The 24,661-nt window shown below is 47.9% G+C and overlaps 2 protein-coding genes across 8 annotated transcripts in view; one reads left to right on the plus strand and one right to left on the minus strand.

Annotated features, from left to right (window-relative positions):
- FAM83H (family with sequence similarity 83 member H) overlaps positions 1-11,505 on the plus strand; it is a 27,647-nt gene extending 16,142 nt beyond the window's left edge. For all 6 annotated transcript variants that reach the window (XM_005496507.4, XM_074559535.1, XM_026798713.2 and 3 more), the window contains 4 exons: positions 1,975-2,435; positions 3,766-3,930; positions 4,242-4,366; positions 6,471-11,505. In XM_005496507.4, coding sequence (XP_005496564.2) covers positions 1,975-2,435; positions 3,766-3,930; positions 4,242-4,366; positions 6,471-9,117 — 3,398 coding nt within the window. In that variant the 3' untranslated portion in view covers positions 9,118-11,505. The remainder of the gene's footprint in view (positions 1-1,974; positions 2,436-3,765; positions 3,931-4,241; positions 4,367-6,470) is intronic.
- On the minus strand, positions 11,244-24,411 carry MAPK15 (mitogen-activated protein kinase 15). Of its 2 annotated transcripts, none has more exons than XM_074559575.1 (13): positions 24,293-24,411; positions 20,904-21,002; positions 20,614-20,643; positions 18,430-18,520; positions 18,167-18,297; positions 17,287-17,450; positions 15,642-15,781; positions 15,174-15,231; positions 14,252-14,389; positions 13,926-14,031; positions 13,220-13,511; positions 12,835-12,977; positions 11,244-11,450 (listed from the first exon to the last, which is right to left on the minus strand). In XM_074559575.1, the coding sequence occupies exons 3-13, from the start codon at positions 20,623-20,625 to the stop codon at positions 11,244-11,246; spliced, it is 1,482 nt and encodes a 493-aa protein (XP_074415676.1). In that variant the 5' UTR covers positions 20,626-20,643; positions 20,904-21,002; positions 24,293-24,411. The 2 variants fall into 2 exon arrangements, with proteins under 2 accessions (XP_074415676.1, XP_074415667.1); XM_074559566.1 differs by having other exon boundaries at positions 24,262-24,403.
- Positions 24,412-24,661: the final 250 nt, after the last annotated feature.

A 24,661-nucleotide genomic window follows, 5' to 3' on the forward strand; every position in this document is an offset into this window, starting at 1 on the left:
TGAGGAATAAAACATCCATATCCCCAGCCCACTCCAGCTGTGAGTGCCTTCTGGACCTGTGTAGTGCTGCTGTTTTCCGTGGTCCTGCCCAGTAACAGTCAGTATTGCCTGATGCTTATTTAAAGCTCAGTCTTCTCCCTCTTCATTTATAACTTGTAGTAGTTATGTATGAAAGTTATGTAGTAGCTATGTAGTGAAATAATTGTATTAATATGAAATTGCTTTGCCACTTCACCAGCATGACCTTTTCTCTGCTGTATTGATTGCCCAGCAGTACCAGAGGGTTCTTCTGATAGTTCTTCCTTTTGAGGCTGCACTTGGTCCTTTGTCTCTCACACTCCCATCTCTGAGCAATGTGAGCAGTTTGCTGTGGGACCTCTGTCCCCTTCCTGGGTAATGTATGAATGAGTTGGATGTGGTGTTCTTCTGTACAAGATTGTTGGCATGTGGGAGCGAGTCCTTAAAATGACACTGCTGAAACAGGTAAAAGCAGGAACACTGGTGACTTGAGCATCCTAAAATCACAGAATCCCAGGATGGTCTGGGTGGAAAGGGGCCTTAAAGCCTATTTTGTTCCACACCCCTGCAATGGGCAGGGGCACTTTCCACCAGAGATACACACTGGAGTGCTCTGTACTTCTCCTCTTACACAGAGAAAATAAGACAGAATTAGAGAGGAAAGATAAATGCAGACAATTCAGACTGCATAGGCAGCTGCACGAGAGAGCTGTAGAGATGAGTATCTATTGCAGTTCCTCATATATGGAGCTGTTGGATTTTCTTACCCTTACATTAAGTCTGTAATTTTTCCTGTTGTATCACGCAGCTTTAGCAGGGGTTCCAGTTTGGAGCAGGAGCAATTTGTGGGAGGCTGAGGCAGGAGTAACACAGCACCGCTGTGTGCTGGGCAGGTGGTCGGGTAAGAACTCAAAACTGGTTTATCCTGACAGCTCCTGATGAGTGATAGTGTGAGTGTGAGGTTTGATCTCCCAGTCCCTGGCAATCCCTCCCGTTTTGGGAGCAGATATGTTGAATGGCAGTGACCCTCACCTCCTGTGCTCACTCAGTAACACCACCCAGCAGGAGGCACTCACTCTTTGGGGATCAGGAGGAAATCTCTGCTGGCACCTCAGTGCTGGGGTGCAGGAAAAGAACATTCCAGCACTGACATTAGTTCAGAGTCTAAAGCCAAAGTGCTTTGAGTGTTTTGTGGATCAGTCAGATATTACTGTTGTAGCACAACAAACTTTTCTGTCAAAAATGGGTTAAAAAGATTTGTCTATAGTCTCAAATAATTATCCCCTATAGACAATTGCCAAATATTGCTTGTGAGGCCCTTTCAGCTGTGTTTTTTCTTAACATGAGGAGACTGAAGAAGTGATCACATGCCTTGTTTTTTATTCATTCATCTCATGGAGGCTCCTCTGCCTTCTGGCTGTGTTACACCAGCAGGACACCCTGCACCACCTGCTTTGTTCATGTGCTGAGGTGGTGATAACGCAACCTGTGAGGGTCCAGAGGGTGTCCTTGTGTTCAGGCAGGTGCTTTTCATTTAGGGCCGCATTACACGTAGTAAATAACTTCTGTAGCATTTGGAAATTAATTTTAATGGGGTGTAGATAATAACCACCTAGAGCTTTGCTCTTGACTTTCAAACAATAAATTGAAGCTTAGCAACCAGCAGCCTAGAAGAGAAAGTTGATCATTCTGTTGGATGCATTGGCCTTGCTTATCCCAGGGCTGCCTGGCTGATTTGTTCCATATTTTGGGCCAAAACAGTTAACTCTGTGAATGTAATGGTTTAAGTGACTCACGCCTCTGCCTGATTTTAGTCTCCCATGCCTTTGAATTGAACATTCTCCAGCATTGCTCCATGTTGTTTTAATCTCTGCCTGTGCTCCCTGAGGAGGATGTGTTGGACGCGTTGCTGTCATGACACTGCCACGTCTCAGGGATATTTCTGTTTCCCTCCAGCTCTCCCTCCCCCGATGGCTCGTCGATCCCAAAGCTCCTCCCAGGGGGACAACCCCCTGGACCCCAACTACCTTCCCCCCCACTACAAGGAGTACTACCGCCTGGCCCTGGATGTGCTCACAGAGGAGGGCAAGGAGAGCTACCAGCGCTTCCTGGCTGAGGAGGCGGCCCCGGATTTCCTCTGTGCCTCCGAGGTGGAGCACATCATCCAGAACCTGCAGAAGCCCCAGTACGCCAACCAGGAGGGCAGCACGGACACGGCAGGGGACAATGACATGGACGGCTCCTCCGGGACTTACTGGCCCATGAACTCAGACCTGGCCGTGCCTGAGCTGGATCTGGGCTGGCCCATGGTCTTTGGCTTCAGGGGAACAGAGGTGACCACGCTGGTGCAGCCACCCCCACCAGACAACCCCAGCATCAAGGAGGAGGCTCGCAGGATGATCCGGGCAGCTCAGCAGGTGAGACAGGGAGAGCCCAGCCAGAGCAGAGCTAAAACCACACGTGCGCCAGAGAAGCATCAGGAGGAGAATCATAGTGCCGTGGTTTGGGTTAAAGCTCATCCAGTTCCACCCCCCTGCCATGGGAATGGACACCTTCCACTAGCCCAGCTTGCTCCAAGCCTCCTCCAACCTGCTCTTGGACACTTTCAGGAATGGGGCAGCCAGAGCTGCCCAGGGCATGCTGTACCAGGGCCTGATCCCCCTCACAGGGAACAATTTCTTCCCAATATCTCATCTAACTCTGCCCTGTGGCAGTGTAAAGCCACTCCCCTTGTTTTGTCACTCCAGGCCCTTGTCCAAAATTCCTCCTGAGCTCTCGGAGCCACTTTAGGCACTGGAAGGGGCTGTAAGGTTTTCCTGGAGCCTTCTCTTCTCCAGGCTGAGGAACATCAGGTCCTCTGCTAATTTCCAAAACTCTGCTTCCAGAACCTGACAGAGGAGCAGGATGATCCAAATCCAGCACTGACTGCATCAAAGCTTGTCTCTGCTCTGCTGTCATGGCACCGTGTCCTAGGCCTTGCTAAAACACACCAGGAGTTCACAGAATCCCAAAACATCAGAGATTGGAAGGGGCCTCTAGAGCTGGTCCTGTGCACTCCCCTGCTCAGAGGAGGTGACTTAGAGAGGGTCACTCAGGATGTGTCATTGAGCGTCTCCAAAGGTGGAGACTAAACCTTTCTGGACAGCCTGTTCCATGCTGATGGTCTCCTTACAGTCCCAGAAGCTCTTCTGTAACTGATCTGTAATTTCCTGTGTTTCAGTCTGTCCTTGTCCTCCCACTGGGCACCATTGAGAAGAGTTTTCTCCTTCCTTACACCCTTTCCATCAAGTATTTTCACTCAGGGAGCTGGGAAGGACAGGAAGGTAGACCTGTGAATCTGCTTCCCATAAAATCAGCACATGGATGCAGCTGAGAATGGCTGCCTGAATGCTGGCCAGGAAGTTACCCAAAAATGGCACAGGGATGTTGGAGTGGGGAGAGAAGCTCCATACACCATCCAGTGTGATTACATGGCCAAAAAATTCATGGAATTATTGAATTGATGAGTCGGGAAGTGCGCAGGGAGGTTTCCCCTTTCCTGCATAACACAGAACGTGCACCTTCCTGGGCAGAAATTCTCCTTCCAGTTGGGGCCCACAGTGCTTAAGGGGACCTTTAATTGGGATGTTCCCTGTTTGAGAAGGAAGCTGAGCTGGGGACAGGGCAGCTGTGGGGTGTGAGAAGCTGGGATATACAGTGGGTCAGGGCAGCACAGGGGCTCATGAGTCCTCCTGCACCCCTTGCCAGGTGGTGGCCATCGTGATGGATGTTTTCACCGACGTGGATCTGCTGTTCGAGGTGCTGGATGCTGCTTCTCGCCGGGTGCCTGTCTACATCCTGCTGGATGAAATGAACTCCCAGCTCTTCCTCGACACAGCTGCCAAGTGCAGAGTCAACCTCAACTATGTGGAGGTGAGCAAAGATCTGCCCTACCTGATGGGTGTCCTGAGGGGGTGTGTCCTGCACACAGAGGCCAGTATGGCAGGAAACACCTGACAAGGGGGAGAACCTGGTGAAAGATGAGGTGAAGGAAAGCCAGGAGAGCTGGCACGACATGGGCTGAGGGCTGGAGGAGTGCTGAGAAAGGGGTTTGTACATGGCTGTGTGCAGGCTGTGTGGAGCTGGATAACCCCAATGGGGCTGGATGGGTTAAAGGAGGCAGGGAAGGAGGGCAGGGGAGGGAATGGGGGTCCCACCTGAGTCTGTGCCTTCCTGGTCTGCAGTTCCTGAGGGTGAGGACGGTGTCTGGCCCAACCTACTACTGCCGCACAGGGATGTCCTTCAAGGGGCACCTGAAGGAGAAGTTCCTGCTGGTGGACTGCATGGTGGTGCTGAGTGGCAACTACAGGTGAGGAGCCCTGTCCAGCTCAGAGAGAGACACTCAGGGGCTTTGTGCACGGGGCTGGCTGCAGAGGAGCTCAGCTCCCATCCGATCCCCAGGGAGAATTTGCCATAGCATGAGGAGTGCAAGATTTGCATCTTAGCCTGGACCAAATGAACTTGGACCTCCACTCACAGAATCATTAAATCACAGCATGGTTTGTGTGAGAAGGGACTTTAAAGCTCATCTTGTTCCACCCCCACAGCCCCACACGGGCAGGGACACCTTCCACTGTCCCAGGCTGCTCCCAGCCCCATCCAGCCTGGCCTGGGACACTTCCAGGGATGAGAGCTTTTCTGGGCAACAGAGGTGGGTGCTTTCAGTAGGGGGTGGTTTTAGTTAGGATTGAGAGCAGCCATTAACACATTACCATCCTTTTGGGAATAACGGTCTTACCAGCTAAGACATTCATTTCTGGCAGAATAAATGTTTTTAGTGAGTTGCAGTAGAAGAATTTCTCCTTCACATATTAAAAGGGTGATGGGGTAAACACCTGACATGCTCTGAGAATGTAATCATAGAACCACAGAATGGTTTGGGTTGGACAGACCCTAAAGCTCATATGGTTTCTCCCCGTGCTGTTGGCAGGGAAACTTCTAGGCCCGGTTGATCCAAGCCTACCATGAGTTGCTTCTCGTGGAAGTTCAGCAAATAGAATTAGGGGTACTTAAAACCACAGTATATGAAGAAAAAAATGTAAGAATCTGATTAAAGTGCACATTCCATGACAGTAAGATTTCACTTTGGTTTTTTTCCCTGATGTTTGAAAAGAGTTACTGACATTTGATGCTGTACAAACAACAAACTGTTCCGATTGGATCATTTCTTGTTTGTGAGAGCATCCAGTAAATTGTTCAGGACTGCTTCTGCCACACTTCCATGTGCTTTGGGCTTTCCAATATTGTATCATTCCTGAAGTAGGAAGTTGTGGGAGCATTCAAGGTGTGGCTCACCAAGGCTTGGAGCAGCCTGAGCTAGTGGAAGGTGTCTCTGCACATGGCAGGGGGTTGAAACAAGGTGTTGGTCCCTTCCAACCCAAACCTGTCTGGGATTCTGAGAGACTGGCTGGTGAATTGGTAAAGCAGCGTTCTGGCACTACCACATGGATATCAGGGACACAAGTTTTGCTCACTGAGGAAGGACACTGAGTAGCAATTTTGTGGGAAAAATACTCCATTCTGCAGTAGAGGTAGATACACCAACTGAAGAAGGCCTTGAGCCCAGACAACCCAAACCAAGCTTCCTTCAGGTTAAGAATTAAAAAATCTGTGGGGGAAAAAAAAATACAGTAATTCTAAGGGTTTTTAGTTAAGCCCAGCAGGCAGCCAAGCCTCACAAAGGTGTCTCTCATCATTCCCAGCAGGATGTGGTAGAGAACTGTGAAGGTGGGAACACTCCTGGGTTGTGATACAGTTTTAACAGCTGCAGCAAACCTGCACACACAAGGCAGGGCAAAGTAAGGGATCCTTCCCTGCTTCCCATCGCTCAGCAAACAGGGGAAAAAAACAGAGCTTGACCTGGGAAGATGAATGCCATAACACTGAACATTTTCCTCCCCCATTTCCAGCCCCGCTCCTCTGTTCAGTCCCCTCAAACTGTGTGGGTGGAAAGGCTGTGCCACTCCAGGAGTAAGATCTTGGGTTTGTGTTTTCAGAGGTTCTGTCAGCACATCTCCCAGCCTCTGGGGTCCCCCTGACTGGTGTCACCTGCCAGGTGCTGAGGGGACACACTGACTGTTGTCCAGGTCATTACTGACAGTGCTAAAAACAGGAACATCTGCTTCACACAAGGACTATCATCAGATCACTCTGGGTGACATAACTGACTGGCTTTTCAGAACAGAAATAATTTACTGCTTTTTAAAATTCTCTGCAACAATGTGATCCCAAATCAGTCAAGCTGTTAGGCTTGGGAACAGTCATGTGTAACACACAGTTGCAAGGGAATTGTCTGCCTTTATTTTGCCCTATTTCTGCCCAACCAGAAAATTTAGAATTTGCTTCAGGTGAGCAAATGTTTTAATGAAAACAGGTACAGATGAGTTACTCCATCACTTCTGTTCTCTCTTCAGTTTCATGTGGTCCTTTGAGAAGATTCACAGGAGCATTGCCCACATCTTCCAGGGTGAGCTGGTGGCCAGCTTTGATGAAGAATTCCGCATTCTGTTTGCACAGTCAGAGCCTCTGGTTCCTCCAGCCAACGTCCTGGCAAAGGCAGAGAACAACTTTGCCCTGGCTCCCTTTGGCAATAACATGCCCTTCTTCCCCAAGAAAGGGCCCCTGATGTTCCAGAGGGACGAGAGCCTCTTCCCCTCCTTCATGGACAGGGTGGATCCCGACAGGTACTTCCTGTCCAATTTCCGGCGGGACGACATGCTGCGGCACACCGTGGAGGGGTCGGCCATGCGGATGTACAAAAAGGTGGAAATGGAGAATTCCCAGATGGATCCCGTCAGGGGCTTCCTCCGTTCCAAGCAGCTGGAGCTGGATGCTTTTAAGAGACACAGTTTTGCAGAAGGAACGTTTGAAAATTTTGCCTCTGCCAAGCAGTACACCCGGCAGATGTTCATGAACAACATGGACGAGTTCAAAATCCAATCCAGTCATTTCCAGAAGGACCAGTTCTACCAGTACCAGTTTGAACATCCCCATCTTCCTGGCAGACCTCAGGGATTCTTTGAGAGGATTCGAGGGGGGAGGCCGGGATTCAATGAGCTGGAAGACTATGGAGAGGGACCCCGATACCCTGAACTGGAGCCCAGTTATTCACAGGAGGGTTTTCCCCTGCGGCTGGACTACGTGCCCTCCAATTCTTCCAGGGAGGTGAGACACGGCTCCGACCAGCTGAATCCCGCGGGCAATGGCCCCATGGGAATGATGCTACGGAGGCAGAACATTGGACAGAAATTCATCTGCCAGACTTCTCCCACGCAGAAGCAGAGCCTGGAGCAGCGCCTGTTCCTGCAGGACAAGGATGAGGAGCAGGATGACGACAAGAGCACGCAGGAAAACAGAACGGGCTTGCGGAACTGGAGGATTTCCTCGTACCTCAGCGCGTACCAGTCGGAACCAGATGAGGGGCTCCCAATGCCGATGGAGTCCGAGGCGTACAACGATGCTCTGGGGGATCCCCTCACAAAGCACCCCACTGACCTCGTCCCAGCCTTCAAACCCCCCACGCCCTTCAGCAGCAAACTGGGAATTGACAGTGCCAAGGAATCTGCGGATTCTGATAGAGCAGGTGAAGAAACCTCCATCATGAAACCAGATGCCTTCAGGTCCAGAATAAATCCCTTGATCCAGAGGAGCTCCAGGCTCAGGTCCTCTCTGATTTTCAGTGCTGCCAAATTAGATCAGCCCAACACCACAATAGAAAAGGTGCAGATGATCCAGAAAGAGCAAATGTCCAGTGAGTTAACAAAGGACAATGAAACCATCAAGACGGCTGCCTCCTCCAAAGTGGCCGAGCTGCTGGAGAAGTACAAAGCTGTAGGCAAGGACATGGAACGGGGCACGGTCACCCACACCAAAGCTGTTTCAGGTTACCTACAGGAGGAATCTCAGAATACGGAGAAGAAATGTACCAAATCTGTGCAGTATAAGATTCTGGAGAGCAGGGTGCTGGACTCCAAAGACTCCTGCAGTACTTACAAGATGCATGGGGATTTGGACAGAGCATTTGGAATGGCCTCATCCACCCCCCAGCTTGGGGACGCGTTGAGTAAAGATCCCCTGGGACATCTTGGCACTAAGGTGGACAAACTGTCATCCCGGTTTTACCCCATCGAGAACAAACCTCCTCTTCCAGAGAAGGAGAGTCTGATATTTGTAGGAGACACTCAGAAATTGGCTCTTCCAGAGAAGAAGGACAGAGTGACCTTCAGAGAAGACTCTCCAAAATTAGTCAACACAGAAATTAAGAAACCACAGGTGAGGACAAGTACTACGTCCTCAGTTCTAGAAAGCCTGTCCAGAAGTCAAGGGTCTGACAGCTCTCTCAACAAGTCTGAGGAAGACTGTTCAAAACAAGAGCAAAATCCCATGGAGTTTTTAAGAAAAGGGTCACTACGGCTGAAGCAGTTTTTGAACCCAAAAGGTGAAAAGAAATTGGAGGAGGAACCTGCTTCTGAGAGTGGGAAATGTGACAAGCAGGCAGTGGTGCTCAAACGATCATCCATAGGGGACTGCCAGGAAGCAATGGAGGAAGAAAAACCCCCCAAATTCGCAGCCCCACTGCCCCCCAAGAGCAGCCAGACAACGCAGGGGAGGTTCCCGTCCTCCACAGCCAACATCCTGTACAGCAGCAACCTGCGCGATGACACCAAGGTGATCCTGGAGCAGATCTCTGCCAACAGCCAGAAGAACAGAGCCGAGCTGGCCAAGCAGCTGCCGTCCACCAGCAACCCCGACCTCTCCAGGTCCACCACAAGCTTGGAAAGAAAAGGGGAAAAGGAGAAAAGCTGCAACATCCACAGGTCAGAGAGCTTTGGGAGCCAGAAGCGGAACCTGCAGCGGCAGCCGTCGGAGGACAGAGACACCCTCCTCAAGAAGATGGAGAACATGAGGAAGGAGAAGCGAGTCTACAGCAGGTTTGAGGTGTTCTGCAAGAAGGATGAGCACACTAGTCCCAGTGAAGAGGAATATGACACAGATGCCAAAGACAAGAAAATGGGAAAATTCATGCCCAAAATCCTGGGGACCTTCAAGACCAAAAAATGATCCTAGAAATCCTATTTAATTCCATTTAATCACTGACTGTCACAGGGAAACGAGGAAGAAACTTGTCCATGATGGCTGCAAACCCCAATGGCAATGCTCTTCTTCATTAGTGAGCAGAAATGTATCCAGCGTGAGCCTCCCACGGCACAGTTTGCTCAATAAAGTCAGGTGGTATCAAACCTTATCACAGTATGTTCCAAATAAAACAATTAAAATGCCAACGTGCTTAAAAAACAAGTCTCTGTTACTGTCCAAACTAAGTGATAGTCTCTGTTAAACCCAAGGAGTATTTTCAGCAGAAAAAAAAAATTCAAATTTCAGAAAAAAAAGAAAACCAGAAAATTCAGTACTTCAGTTTGGGCCAGAAAAGAGAAATACATACAGACACACACACACAGGTATTAACTGGAAAAAAGTATTTAAAGCTCAGTGTTTTCTCAGGTGCAGTTATGCTTTTTCTGTATCTCACAATGAATCAGACACAGGAGGCACCTTTTTGAAGGTGTGCATACAAAAAATATTTGTAATCAAAGTTCCGGCTTATCTGTGGTTCTGATCTTCTCCAGCTTTTGTGTTTACTGAGCCTGTGGGGCCTGGTTTGTTCCCCTGTGTAAAGGGAATTATCTGCTTTAGAGGCTGAGCTCAAAGAAGCTGCTGAGGTGCTACTGACGGAGAAGGGCTTGGCTTTAGGAGGCTTTTTCAGACGAGTCTCAGTTTAAATAAGTATCTAAAGTCCTGCCTTGGCCAAGCAGTGTGGAGTTCATGAGGTGACAGGTCTAGAGCAGCTGAGAGAGCTGGGGGGAATTACAATCATTGATCACAGGCAGAGTAAAACCTCAGGGACAGAGACAAGAGCTTCAAGTTAATGAGGAAAATGTATCCAAAACCATCACTGAAGCAGGAATATAAAGTTTCCTGTAGTCCCACTGTAGACTGGCTACACCTTTACAATATCTCAGCAATAGTACCTCATGAAACTTTGCTTTCTGAAAGCAAAACCAATAAAAATGACCAATTATTCTTTGAAGAAGACAGCCCTACCAATAGGCAGTTTCCCTCTCAACACAGCAAATACTGCGTGAAGACAAAGTTTCTGCAGTGCAATATAAAGGATTTATTATTAGAGTATTACGTACTAGAGAAGTTGTTAAATATTATAGGAGAACCCACCTGTATTTCAAATTATTTTAACAAAACCAGACCAGAATGAATTCTGTTCATCTAGCCTAGAACAGTCATAGAAATGAGTGAAGGGCTGTAAGATTATCTGTGAAGAGTTAGGTCTTCAGAGAAGTTACCTGTTCTGCTCAAAAGAATATCCATCATTTAGGCAGACTGCTGAAGAATCCTGGGATGGGTTGGAAAGGACCTTTTAAAGGTCACCCAGTCCCAACCCTGCCTGGCATGGCAGGGACACCTCCCACTGTCCCAGGCTGCTCCCAGCCCTGTCCAGCCTGGCCTGGGGCACTGCCAGGGATGCAGGGGCAGCCACAGCTGCTCTGGGCACCCTGTGCCAGGCCTGCCACCCTCACAGGAAAGGATTTCTTCCCAACACCCCATCCACCCCTGCCCTCTGGCACTGGGAGCCATTCCCCTTGTCCTGTCACTCCAGGCCCCTGTCCAAAGTCTCTCTCCAGCTCTCCTGGAGCCCCTTTAAGGGGCTCTGAGGTGTTCCTGGAGCCTTCTTTCCTCTAGGCTCGACACCTCCAGTTCTCCCAGCCTATCTCCAGAGCGGAAGGACTCAAGCCTTCAGAGTATTTTCTTGGCCTTGCACTAGGCCTTGTTGAACTTCAGGAGGTTCCCCTGGACCCTGAATATGTCTAAAAACTACTCCAGTATCAGAACAATGCAGTTTTCTGTGGTTTTTGCAGTAATTCAAACAATGAGTGTGAAGTGGCAGCGTTCACTGCTCTCATGGTGTGAGAGCAGACACGCTGAGTCCTTGCCTGCTGAGACTGGAAGGCAGAGGAGTGGGATTCCCTTTCCCATGAGCTTGTCCAGAGCAGAGGAGGACATGGTCCTGAGTAGTGAATAAAGCATTTCCTCCTGGAGTGCTCTCCCCTGCTGCTCTTGCCCTGTCAGGGCTGAGGGATGAGCTGTGCTCCACCTGTCTGGACCATCTCCAGTCACTGCTCAGGGTTCTTGGAGGCCTTTGCTATTGGAAGGCTTTGCAGTGCAGATTTACTGATGGTTCCATAGGCCTGCGAGTAGCTGCCCATGGATGCCCTTGGGTCACCTGCAGCTCCCACATTTGCAGTGATCTGGAACATCTTTTTACTGGGCTTCAGAAGGGGACGAACATCCTTGCTGGGACACTGAGAGTTTCTGGGATTCTGTGTGAGAAAGAAAAGTTAATAAGCCAGAATCAGCTTTCTGGAGTGCAAATAGGACACAGGTTTGGCTTTGTTTCCTCTCAGGAAACAAACACAAACTCAGGGCATGTGTAGGCTGATCTCTCTCTTCTGCTCTTGTCACAGAAAATTGGTCGGAATTCCCTGAAGATCCTTCCAAATGCATTGGTTATGTCTACACCTGCATGTACAGCAAGCTCCACAATCTCATCTTGGGGAATTAATGGCTTGTCTTTCTCTGAAAACATTTTGGAAGGGATTCCAAATTAGAGGGACTGAAAGGTGGTCTACAAGTGTGCTACTGGAAATGCCTGAAGGTTTCTGACAACCTGGACTAGTGGAAGCTGTTCCTGACCACGGCAGAGGGGTGGAACCTCCCTTTAGGTGCCTTCCAACCCAGGCAGTCTGTGATGCAGTGAATCTGTGCTGCCTCCTTCCATGCCCTTCATTTGTCACAAGGTTCCTCCGTCACCTCTGCAGGTGCCAGCAGGCAGCAGGCAGCCAGCTCAGGAAGGAAAACAGCAGGAGCAAGAGGTCATTAAAGCACCCAGTGAGGGGAGGACTTCTCCAAGGAAGCATGGCCAAAATCAGGGAAGAGAAGGAGCAGAGAGGACAGGACTGACACCCTCACAGCTCAGCAACAGCAACCCATTAGATCCACAGAATCACAAAATCAGAGAATCACTAAAAGACTTCTGGGCCCATTGTGTCCAGCTGCTCCCCCAGCACTGCCAAGGCCATCACTGACCCCTGACCCCAAGTGCCATTAAATCTGTTAAAGCCCCCAGGAGATGGGGACTCCACCACTGCCCTGAGGCGATCTGTGCCAGGGCTGCACAGCCCTTTACAGGTGGGTTTTTTCCAATATCCAACTAAACCTCCCCTGGAACCACCTGAGGCAGTTTCCTCTCATCCCATCGCTGTTTCCTGAGGAGACCCTGACCCCACCTGGCTGCACCTTCCAATCAGGAAGCTGCAGAGAGTGAGAATGTCCTCCCTGTGCCTCTTCTCTCCACAGCTGCTGCTGCAGTTCCAGTAGCTCTGTTCCCCCAGCTCTGTTCCCTTCTCTGGGCACACTCTAGTCCCTCCATGGGGCTCCTCCTTTCTTGTTGTGAAGAGCCCAACCTTGCCCCCAGGGCTGGAGGTCCCTCAGCAGTGCCCAGCACAGGGGATGGTCACTGCCCTGCTGTCTGGCCACACCGTGGCTGCCACAAGCCAGGCACCTCTGGCCTCTTGCCCACCTTGGCTCATCTTCAGCTGCTGTCATCAGCACCAGCAGGTGACCCTTTCCAGCTTTCTGGAGCGCTACAGGGAGTTGCTGTGACCCAGGCAAGCACAGGTAAGGGCTAGAAGTTAAGCTACTCACATTGTAAAGGTTCTGCACACTTGTAGGAGAGAGCTGAGTGTTTGGCCATGTGATTTGTCTCCCTAGTTTCTCATTGTTGGGGATTCTGGACTGTTGAGGTGGTGCAGAACAGTTCCTGATCCCAGCACCAGGATTTGCATTTCCTGCAGAAGGAAAAACATGAGAGAAAGTAGGAAAATCAGCAGAACACATTGACTGAGGCAGAGACAGTCCCATACTCAACACTCATTCACCAGTGTTTTGTTCTTATGTCACGTCCCTCCCACACTTCCAGCTCCTCATCTCACCATGCAAATTCCCCTCATTTATTTCACAGCACTCACGCTCTCTTCCCCACACAACAGCCCAAGGTGTGTCACACGCCGGTGTAGGAGGTGGTACCCACTCTGCACAGTGGTGTGTGTGATGGGGTTGTACATCATCACACTCATCTGGGGTCTCTGCCCCAAGTCCTTTCTTTGGCTGGGCCCTGCAGGCTGGGCCCCAGCTGTAGCTGCAGGGGGCACATGTGGATGGTTTGGCACAGGGGGTGCTGGCTCTTGCTGCCCTTTCCTGGTGGGTGCAGCCTCTGAGCTGACACCTGGCTGAGCTGTGCTGCACTCAGACTGGCTCAGCTGAATGTTTTCTCTCTGCCCTGGCTCCTTTGGAAGGTTCTTTTGCTTCTTTTCAAGGATCATCTGCAGAACAGAAAAGCTACTTAGACTTAACACAGCAATACAGCAGAAAAATAAAACATCAAAACAAAGAAGAATACTTATAAATATCTGCAATTTATTTTGCAGGGTAAGTAACAAGTATAATTTTGCAACTAGATGATCTTTAAAGTACCTTTCAACCCAAACCATTCTGTGAATCTTTCTCAGACATCATACTTCAGAGATTTTTGTTTCCCCTGTGTGAATTTTACATGTAAAGGTCTCTCAAATATTAGGACAGAATGGAACTGATCAAACACCCAGGTGTAACAGTGCCAGCAGGTACAGAAAACCCAGGGGAACACAGAGACAAGACAATGACAGAATTTGGTAAGTGTGTGCAAGAATGGCAGGTTACCTGGAGGATTAGGATTTTGGTAAATAGAACAAAAATACCTCATATAATTTATTTCTATATTCTGCCACAGACAGCTGGACATCATCACCCAAAGGAAGGATCACATCAAAATCCAAAGAGGGTTCCCTGGAAGGACAGTGGAATCTGAGGGAATGAGAACACATCATGTAATTCACTGACTGGAAACAGATTATTAAAATTTAAACAGGATTGTTAAACAAGCGCATGTAAATAGGGTTGGAGAAAATAAAGAATTAGCTTTGCCATTTTTTCTCTAATGCATTTAAAGAAAATTTGAGCCAAGGGCAGGTTTGTAATGTCTCAGAAGGCATCAGGGGAAGCTGCACACTGGTGTCACTCTCACCTGCTCACGTAAGGATGCTGCAGAGCCTCCTCTGCTGTGAGCCTTTTGTCAGGGTTAAAGACCAGAAGTTTCTTCAGCAGATCCAAGGCAGGCAGTGGAGTGGAGGGTGGGAAAATCTCCTCAAATGCCACTCGCTGCCTAGAAGTCAGAAGGAAATTATACAAGCTCTCAGTGTCTAATTTCCAGAGAAGGCAGGAATGACAGCTCCAGGATCATGCCAAGGTGACACCAGGCACAAGTTCACTCACCAAGTGTGCCATAATCACTGAATCTTAGAATGGTTTGGCCAGGAAGGAACCTTAAAGCTCATCACTTCCCAGCCCCATGATCCTGCAAATGTAGACCTCAGATTACTGTAGACCTCAGAAACATACTTCTCTGTAATTTACAGAGAAGATAAAATTTAAAAATCTGGTTTTGGATTTTGAAATCCCAAATACAATTGTGAACATAATGAAGAAGAAAGTATCTTGAAAAAAAATCAGTTTTAAGCACCAAATCTTACTCATATTTTAAATTATTTTTATTTAAGGAGACAACTCAGAGCCCCTTCCAGTCTGTAACAGGCTCAAAGGCAGCTGGAGAGGGACTTTCAACAAGGGTGTGGAGTGACAGCACAAGTGGGAAGGGCTTCCCACTGCCAGAGGGCAGGGTTAGATGGGATACTGGGAAGGAATTACTGCTTGTGAGGGTACTGAGGGACTGGAAAGGTTTCCTGGAGAAGCTGTGGCTGCCCCATCCCTGGAAGCCCAGGCTGGATGGGGCTTGGAGCAGCCTGGTCCTGTGAAAGGTGTCCCTGTCCATGTCAGGGAGTGGAATGAAGTGAGCTTTGAGATCCCTTCCCACCCAAACTGTTCTGTGGTTCTGTGACTCCAGGGTCCTACATTAGATGATCTGAGACCCACAAACACCTCAGGCTTACCTGGAACTCATGTGCTTAATAACTGAGGCCTTGTACTCCGACTGCAGAGCCAAAATATCTGCAAGAATTAAAACATATTGTTACTGCCAAGATGAGGATTAGCAGAGCTGCACAGTTTATGAAGGAAAGCCAACATTTGATATTAATGTAGGAAATTATCCACACAGAACTCGGTCGGAGATCTATGGAAGGGGGATGGAATACTTACTTACGAATTTTCTAAGTTGATTTTTGAATTCCTATTTATTAATCATACACTTCATAAACTTGCATTCTCACAGCAACAGATGCAGAGCACCACGACATCTGAATTTCTGATTTTTTCTAACACTGACATTCAAGATGAGGATTTTAATTCCTTTGGAAAGGTGCCAGAATGAATGAGATTCCTCCTTCCCTGACCCAGCCAGGCTGCTTTCTTGCACTGGAGCCCTTCTCTAGATCCCTTTCCCCACAGCAGGGTCCCACCTTCTGGGGACGGGGAAGGGATGACCCTCAGGATCTGCTCTATCTGGTTCATTGTTGATGTTCCAGGAAAAAGAGGCTTTCCAAGCAGCATCTCTCCAAGAATACAGCCAATGCTCCACATGTCCACACCCTTAGTGTAACTATAAACAGGAACAGAACAGAGGTAGGATTAAATCAAGCAAATATTTTCCTGTACCTGGTATTCACATCACCTGCATTGATTTATTTGCTAGAAAGCGTGCTTGGTGACTTCTCAAATATAAACGCTCACAGGTTTGAACTATAAATTGAATAACATTTGGGAATCATGAGACTGGCAAGAATGAAACAGAAAGGAGATTTATCCTTCTCAAAGTATAGTCTAAAAAAATATAAAAGGAAATACGTTACAGGGAAATGCTAGAACAAGGTAATATATTAAAGGTAATGCCAGAACAAGGTATTATACCCTTTTCATATGACCAAGAATAAAGATACACATTGTTCTTTGGTCATAATGTACGTACAGAGTAGTCGCAATTACTTAAAAATTACATTTTTAAGCAAAGTAAATGCCAAACAGTGGGTATAGGACAGTTTGCAAAACACCCACACCTAAAATTCAGGATAATACCCCGCATCTATTTATTGACTTTTCTGGCTCTTCATATTTAATTTTTAAGGAAAGGACTAATCCCAACAAACAGGCAGCTGGTTTAAAATTTGATTAGGGAATATTTTGTGAAGGTCTATCAAAAAACACCACTTCAGTATGGAAAAGAGGATTCAGGTTCTCAAGCAGATGTTGGAAAGTTGTGGGTTTAAGGGAGAAGACTTAAGTCTGGTGGGAGAAAGGGTGACAAGCAGATGAGCTGCTCGTGTATGTCCATTGACACTCTAAGAACACAGTGTGAAAAGTGAATATTACATGGCTCTACGCAGATATTTACCATATGTATTTTGGTGTATTGATTAGTAGTGCTGTATTAACATTTTAATAATAAATGTAGTCTTGTAATTAAAAGGTGACTTCTGTAGTTAAAATAAGAACTATGTTAGTGGGATTTTTTAAAGAAAGGAATGAGGCACTCGCACCAGAGAGCACTAAATCTTTCAGAGAAAAAGAATTTATTGCCCTCTTATCAGAAGAAATTAACTTCTTCCCGCCTCGAAGGCACTGTTAGGATTCAGAGGAAGAAGCTGAGGATGACCAGACAGAATCCTGTATTTGAATGGAATTTATGCATCATGTATGAAGTGTATGAATATGCAACAGGCTATTGCTTTTAAGGGTTAATCCTCTGTTAACAGGGGTCCTTTTTCAGGCTTATTTTGCCCAGAAAGAGGTACCTGGACTGTCCATAACTCTTTGTCTTTATTGTCTCATATTGTCCTAATTCAATTTGTCCAAATTACTATTACTCTAATTGTATTCCTATTTTTATAACCATTTTATTACTATTAAACTTTTAAAATTTTAAAAACAAGTTATTGGCGTTCTTCACAACAGGAAGGACACGTCCACCTTAAGAGGTTTTTGTGTTGCAAAAGTTCAATTGCACACTGAGAAAGCAGACTGCTGACATGACACAGCATCTGGTGACACTGACGATGGAAAGACTGCGGACTTTCAGACAAAGAAAGGTGCGAGTGAGCAGGGACTCACCGGCGGGAGGCCAGCAGGATCTCGGGCGCTCGGTACCAGCGCGTGGCCACGTACTCGGTGAGCGCGGGGCCGGGCCGGGGCTCCCCCCGCTGGCACAGCGAGCGCGCCAGCCCGAAGTCACAGAGCTTCACCCGGCACTGCGCATCCAGCAGCACGTTGGAGGGCTGCAGGGGACACGGCACAACCCGTCATCTCCGAATAGCAATTATCAAGGCTCTTGTCTAGTCTCACACTTGTACATGTCTTCATACTTCTCCTACGGACACAGGATGGGACAGCTGGGGCTGTGGGGACAAAAGGCTCCAGGGGAGACCTCAGAGCCCTTCAAGTACCTAAAGGGGTGACCAAAGTGCTTGAGAAGGACTTTGAAAACAGTCTGGACAGCTCAGGGGGAACGGCTCCCCACTGGCATAGGGAAGGGTTAAATGGGATATTGGGAACTGGCAGAGGGCAGGGTTAGATGGGATACTGGGAACTGGCAGAGGGCAGGGTTAGATGAGCAGGGTTAGATGGGATATTGGGAACTGGCACAGGCCAGGGTTAAATGGGATATTGGGAACTGGCACAGGCCAGGGTTAAATGGGATATTGGGAACTGGCAGAGGGCAGGGTTAGATGGGATACTGGGAACTGGCACAGGGCAGGGTTAGATGGGATATTGGGAAGGAATTCTGCCCTGTGAAAGCAGTGAGGCTGTGGCACAGCCATGGCATCCCTGGCAGTGTCCAAAACTGGACAGGGCTTGGAGCAACCTGGGATAGTGGAAGGTGCCCTGTCAATGGCAGGGTGTGGGAACAGGCTTTGAAGGTCCCTTCCATCCCAAATCAATTCTGTTCAACAGAAAACTGGAGTGAAGAACATAGACCATGACTGAGGTGTACCTTCTGATCCCTGTGAATAACATTCCCTGAGTGGATGAATTTAGTTGCCTTCAGGAGCTGGTAGAGAATGTAACACTTGTGGATGTCTTTCAGCAAATTCCCCTTCTTAATCACAGCATGTAAATCAGTCTCTGTAATACACCAGTAATATACTGACATCAGTAAATATCAATAGTACCATGAGCAGTCAGTATAAAAGTGGTAACAAAGATAACTCCCAAGAGAGGCTGGGTTTGTCTGGCTGCTGCAGTGCTGGGTCTCACCCATGGATTCGAAGATGAGGTAGATGTCCTTGTCATTCTCTGCTGGGATAACATCAAGTAGCTTGATGATATTAGGATGTTCTCCAAATTCCTGCACAGGGAAGAGACCCAGCTGTCAAAATCATACGTTTTATTGTGAATTAGAATTATTGTGGCAAGAAAATAGATCATAGCTGTCATCAACATCGATAGCCAAAACCCCAAACAATCAGAACATGTCGATGTGAGGGCTGGCTCAGACACTCATGGGCTGCACTGAGGAACTGACTGCATGGAGACTGAACACAGGTAACACAGGTACCACAGGTACCACACTGCAGGTGGAGGCCAGCCTCACATTTCTGCAGACTGACATTGACATTTCCCATGACTGACATCATGGGATCCTGAAGTTCATCCCCAGCTTTATTTCTCACTTCTGTGCAGCCAGGGACACTGTAAACACTTCATAATACTGTGACATTTTATGATGTGTAACATCCAGGACAGCTCCCAAAACAACACATTCACCTGCAGCAGCCTGTGGAAACACACCCACATGGCAGTGAGGCACAACCAGCCCATCACACACTTCGTTTTCATTCTGAGCTAGCCACGATACCCATCCAAATGATCTAAAGAAGGTTTTTACCCAAAAGGGGGTATTGTTCTAGAGATGCAGCTAAATCTGGACAGTGTTACTGAAGTGCTATTTAAGAAGGAAAATTCCACTGTCTCACACTGCCTTGCCCTGGAACTGATAACAGAAAGTCATGACAAAACTTCAGCCTGTACTAAAAAACCACGTTACCTTGAAAATAAACCTTGTTAGGGCCAGTTCTATTAACCTTTGCTTAAAGAATAATAATGCTACTAATACACCTACCAAAATGACATTCTAAAATTGGCCTGAAATACACCCATAAACTACAACTGAACAGCAAACACAAAACCTGCAATGACCAGAGTATCAGAGAATCATTCACACCCCAGACTCTACAGCAACTTCTCAATTAGAATAATTGAGATACACAACATAAAACAATAATCTAGTCCATCAAATGACCTCGTGATCAACATCAAGATTGAACTAAACAATTATTATGCACAGACAAACAAATTAAGACAAACATGCAATTATGAATAACGGAGTATTTTTCACATCTTTTCCTTTCTGAACCCTCAGTCTTGAATGTCAAGAAAGAGGTTTAAAATAGTAGAGGAAACTAAAATTCTTAAAGTCTACTAAGCACCAGAAGCTATGGAAGTATGGGCTGAGCAGCACATTAACTTCCCTCTCCCTGCCCTCCTCTGCCAAGTGACTCCTCCTTTCCTTCAGAATAAATATCCTTTTTTCCCCTGCTCCTACTCCATCCATCCATTCCAGGAGTGCTGCACCTTCAGAGATGATCAAACTTCTAAGGTAGTTCATTTCTAAGGAATGTTTATTTTTAATTTCTAAGGAATGTTAATTTTTAGCTTTAAAGTTTTCAGTTTGTATTTCAGGCTTCAAGAATGACTAAAAAGTTAAAAAAATAATCTCTTTCCTACTTAAACTTGGCAGTCTTAGGAAATACCTCTTCTATGAGCCCTGCCTCACTTGTGAATATTTCTAAGTGTTATTTCACTTAGAAAATATCAATTTATAACAACATTATTCCAAAATATTGGAAACATGTAGAAACATGCTAAATCTAAGGAGGAGTGGACAGATAACTGGAATGCCACTGATAAGATTAATTATATGAAAACAAGAGTAGTGTTAAGTTATTCCCTGCAGAACTTCCCTTTTTCTTTTGGTTAGGTTATTTTAAGTGATTAAATTGCTTATAGCATGATGGAGGAAAACAATTTTGGAGTGTAAATCACTCTCCCACCCCAGCCATCCTCCAATTACAGCAGTTAAAATGTAAGAGAAAATAGTTTCTATCCACAAAGCAGCAATAAGTGACAGCAGGTGCTGATGTGCTGTGCAGCAGACACATTGCTAAAGATGGGGAAAGAGTAAAAACAAGCCCAAATGAAGAGTGTTTTATTTGGGTGGGTTCACCCTGAAAGGCTCTTTGCCAAGATGGTGAAGAATAAAAATTAAAGACTTATCAACACTAATCAATGACTGCTGCATTTTGGAAAACAGTGGGAAGAAAATACTTGGACATCAGAGATAATAAAAAAATCAGAGAGGAGGGGGAACATGGACATTACCTGCAGGAACATAATCTCTCGAAACGTCCTCTAGAAATAAAGAAAAAAGAGTTTATCATCACCTCAAGAGAACAGCAGAACAGAGAGGCAGTTCAATGACAGGGTTAAATCCACTACTCTTTTACACATGCCATGATACACAAAGCTTGATGTTTATTGTTGTTTTTATCCTAGTATGGCTGCAGACTGTATTGTTATGTGCATATTATCATCTTTCAGAGACAGAAGTCCTGAAAATATCTATGGAATCCCACCATGTCTCAGAACACATCAGGACAGTAATTTCTCACCTGAGCATCTGTTCTGTTCCTGAAAGCATCAAAAATCTTTTTAACAGCAACTGTTTCTCCTGTCTGGCGGTCGGTTGCTTTCCATACAATGCCATAGGCCTGTGGAGAGGCAGGACAGGTGATAAAAATCACAGTTTATAACAACAAGAGTGCAGGCAGCTGCACGCATCCTGGAATGCCATGGGACCAGGACGGGCTCAGGGATGGACTGGAGCAGGAGCAGGAGTGAAGGGAGCCACGTGGAGGACAGAGAGACCAGGCCAAGGAGACAGACTCAGGACACACACTGAGAGGGCTGGTGTAAGAGCCTGAATGAGGGATGTGGGACTCCAGGCAGCTCTCCAAAATGCAGTTTATTGTATCCAAAATGCAGTTTATTGGATACAAAATGCAGTTTAGTGTATCCAAAATGCAGTTTATTCCATCCAAGGTGTTAGAGCAGTCCAGGGTTGTGGGCGACAGAGCTATGCCCTACAGCGATCAGCTCCAGCTGCAGGCAGGCCTGGAGACCCTTTGGTTTTGGTTACAATGCATTATATACTTTTCTTTGCTGAGCATCTTGATACAGTAGAACCAATCTATACCTTAACTATTATCTATAGCCAATCATAACTCCTGTAATTACCATACTCATGTTACTGTTCTTCAATCACTAAAAGTTAGTACATTACAGTTTAAGCTAGAAGCTGTTATTCAGTTTTCTTGCAGTGGAAAATTCTGAGGCCTTTTTTCTACTTGCAACTTTCCTGTGCTATCTTTCTGCTTGGTGAGAACATTTTCTTGTTTGGGGTGGGTTTATCCTTTGTTCTAAGGCATAAAAACCCCTTCTAACTAACACACCCTTTGCCTTCTTGGTTATCCAGTAAGACTGGCTCAACAATTCTTTTCTATATCAAAACTTGTTTCCATCTCTATTACTTCATCAGAATCTACATTCAAAAATCTTTCTGCTATGCATCCATATCTGAGAGACTTTCTTGTCAAACTTTCCTCCTTCCCAACAGGTTGGGGTTGTGCACCCTGATGAAGAGAAGGCTGCAGGAGATTTTAGAGCTCCTTCCAGTGACTGAAAGGGCTCCAAGAGAGCTCAGGAGGAACTATGGACAAGGGCCTGGAGGGACAACACAACTTGGAAGGGCTTCCCATGGCCATAGGGCAGGGTTTAGATGGGATTTGGGAATAAATCCTTCCCTGTGAGGGTGGTGAGGCACTGGCACCTGCTGCCCCAAGAAGCTGGGCATGGGATGGGATAATGGGATGATGGGATGGGATAATGGGATGGGATGGGATAATGGGATGGGACAATGGGATGAGGTGGGATAATGGGATGGGATCAATGGGATGGGATCAGTGGGATGGGATGGGATTGATGGGATAGGATCGATGGGATGGGATGGGATAATGGGATGGGATAATGGGATGAGATAATGGGATGGGATAATGGGATGGGATACTGGGATAGGGTGGGATAATGGGATGGGGTGGGATCGGATGGGGTGGGACAATGGGATGGGGTGGGACAATGGGATGGGGTGGGACAATGGGATGGGATGGACAGGCCGAGGCCAGTGGTGCACAGGTCAGCAAGGCCAGGATCTTGCTCTTGGGTCACAACAAGCCCATGAAACATGCCGGGCTTGGGAGCTGAGCAGGAGGAGTGTGTGTTTTCCACCTCCCAGACGGGCTGGGAAGGACCTGGTGGTGCTGGTGGCAGTGGCTGAACATGAGGCCAGGTGTGCCCAGGTGGCAAGAGGCCAATGGCACCTGGCTCATAGCAGCCTTGGTGTGGCTGGCAGGTCGAGAGAGATTACTGCCCACATTTGGCTCTGGTGAGGTTCCCAGCTGGAGCACTGCACCCAGCCTAGAGCTGCTCAGCACAGGAAGGACACGGAGCAGTTTGAGCAGCTGCAGAGAAGGGCACAGAGATGCTCTGAGGGTCCAGGGCTCTGCTCTGCAGCCAGGCTGGGACACCTGGGGTGTCAGTCCAGGGACAATTCACTGTGCTCCTTCAGAACTGAAAGGGGTGGTTAGAAGGATGCAGAGAGACTTTTTACCAAAGTCTGTAGTGACAGCATCCCAGAATTGCTGAAGGTGGAAAAGCCCTCCAAAACCACCAGGTCCAACCACTAACACAGCACTGTCAGGTCCAACACTAAACCTTTTTTTTTTTCAATTAAAAGCTGTGTTGACTGTTAAGGGAACAGGAACTTCTATTTGAGTTTTCCCTATTCTGCATGACTGTGATCCTTGCAAATGATGATTACTCAGTCTCACTTGTGGTACAGATCCAGTTTTTTCATTTTAGGCCATAGATTTGAATCTGGACTTACCACAGCCTAGGAGCTGCTTTACCTTTACACAAAGGGATCACATCCGGCTCAGAAATGCCCATTTACTGTTTAAATACTTGTACAAAGCAAAAGAGCAGCAATGTATGATCCCAGTGATTAAACACTCATGTAAGGACATCAAGGAGGCTTGCCCCAGTATCATGTAACAGGCTTTCCCCCCATCAGGCAGTACAAACAGTTGTACAAAGTGCCCCAGCTAAGTGGTACAGCACTACCCTGCGGGCAACTGCAACACAGCCTCGAGTTGTGCCAGGGGAGGTTTAGGTTGGATATTGGAAAAACTCCTCTGCAAAGGGCTGTGCAGCCCTGCACAGACTGCCTCAGGGCAGAGGGAGGTCCCCATCCCTGGGGGGTTTATCAGATTTAATGGCACTGCGGGGGGACAGGGGTCAGCTGTGGCCTTGGCACTGCTGGGGAGCAGCTGCACTGCACAGGCTCAGAGGGCTTTTCCACCTCAGTGACTCCTTGACTCTGCGAACATAATGAGGAAAATACTTAAATACTCGTATCAACTCAAGTAAATGATAGCAAAGAGCCGCCAGAATAGTAAAGCAGATAACTCGGGAGGGTTTAGAGACTGTCTGAGGAGGCACATCTTAGAAATTGCCATTGGCTTAAGTTTAAAAATGCATTTTACATAGAAGATATGACTTGATGCAGCACGATCTGAAGTGATGGGTTTACAGTAAATGTAGAAGGATTTGGCAGGCATACAGAAAATGTACTTTGAGACTCACATCTATTTTACTATTTACTTTTTACAGTCCCCCGGAGTTCCCCTGGATCACCTGGAGCTCCCACAGGGCCCTGAGGGACAGACAGAGTTCCCACGGGCGCCTGAACTCCCAAACACCGCCTCAGCTGCCTCCGGCCGCCCGGAGCCCTCAAGGTGCCCTGAACTCCAAACGGGCCCCTCGAGCTCTCACGGGCCCTCCGAGCTCCCGCGACCGCCCCAGGTCCCCCAGGCCGCCCCGGCTCCCCCAGGCCAGCCCCCGCCAGGCACTCACCCCCTTGCCCAGGCGCCTTTTGATCTCGTACTTGCGGCACACGAGCGGCTCCACCTCGGGCGGGCTCATGGCGGCGCCTCCCTGTTGGCTCCCGCTGCTATGGCAACGGCCCCGCTCACCGCGCATGCGCACGGCACACCGCGGGGCCCGCCTGGGGGCGCCGTGAGACCGGGCCCTGAGGGAGGAGAAGGAGCGGGGAGCGGGAATGGGGAAGAAGCGGGGAGCGAGGATCGGGGAGGAGAGGGGAGGAAAGGGGAGGGGATGGGAGGAGAGGAGAAGAGAAGGGAGAAGGGAGGTGATGGGAGGAGAGGGATGGCGCGGGGAGGCGATGGGAAGAGATGGGACGAGAGGGGAGGAGAGAGGAGGAGAGGAGAAGGGAGAGGGGAGGTGATGGAAGGGG

The sequence above is a fragment of the Zonotrichia albicollis genome, chromosome 1 (assembly GCF_047830755.1).
Source record: "Zonotrichia albicollis isolate bZonAlb1 chromosome 1, bZonAlb1.hap1, whole genome shotgun sequence".
NCBI lineage: Eukaryota > Metazoa > Chordata > Aves > Passeriformes > Passerellidae > Zonotrichia > Zonotrichia albicollis.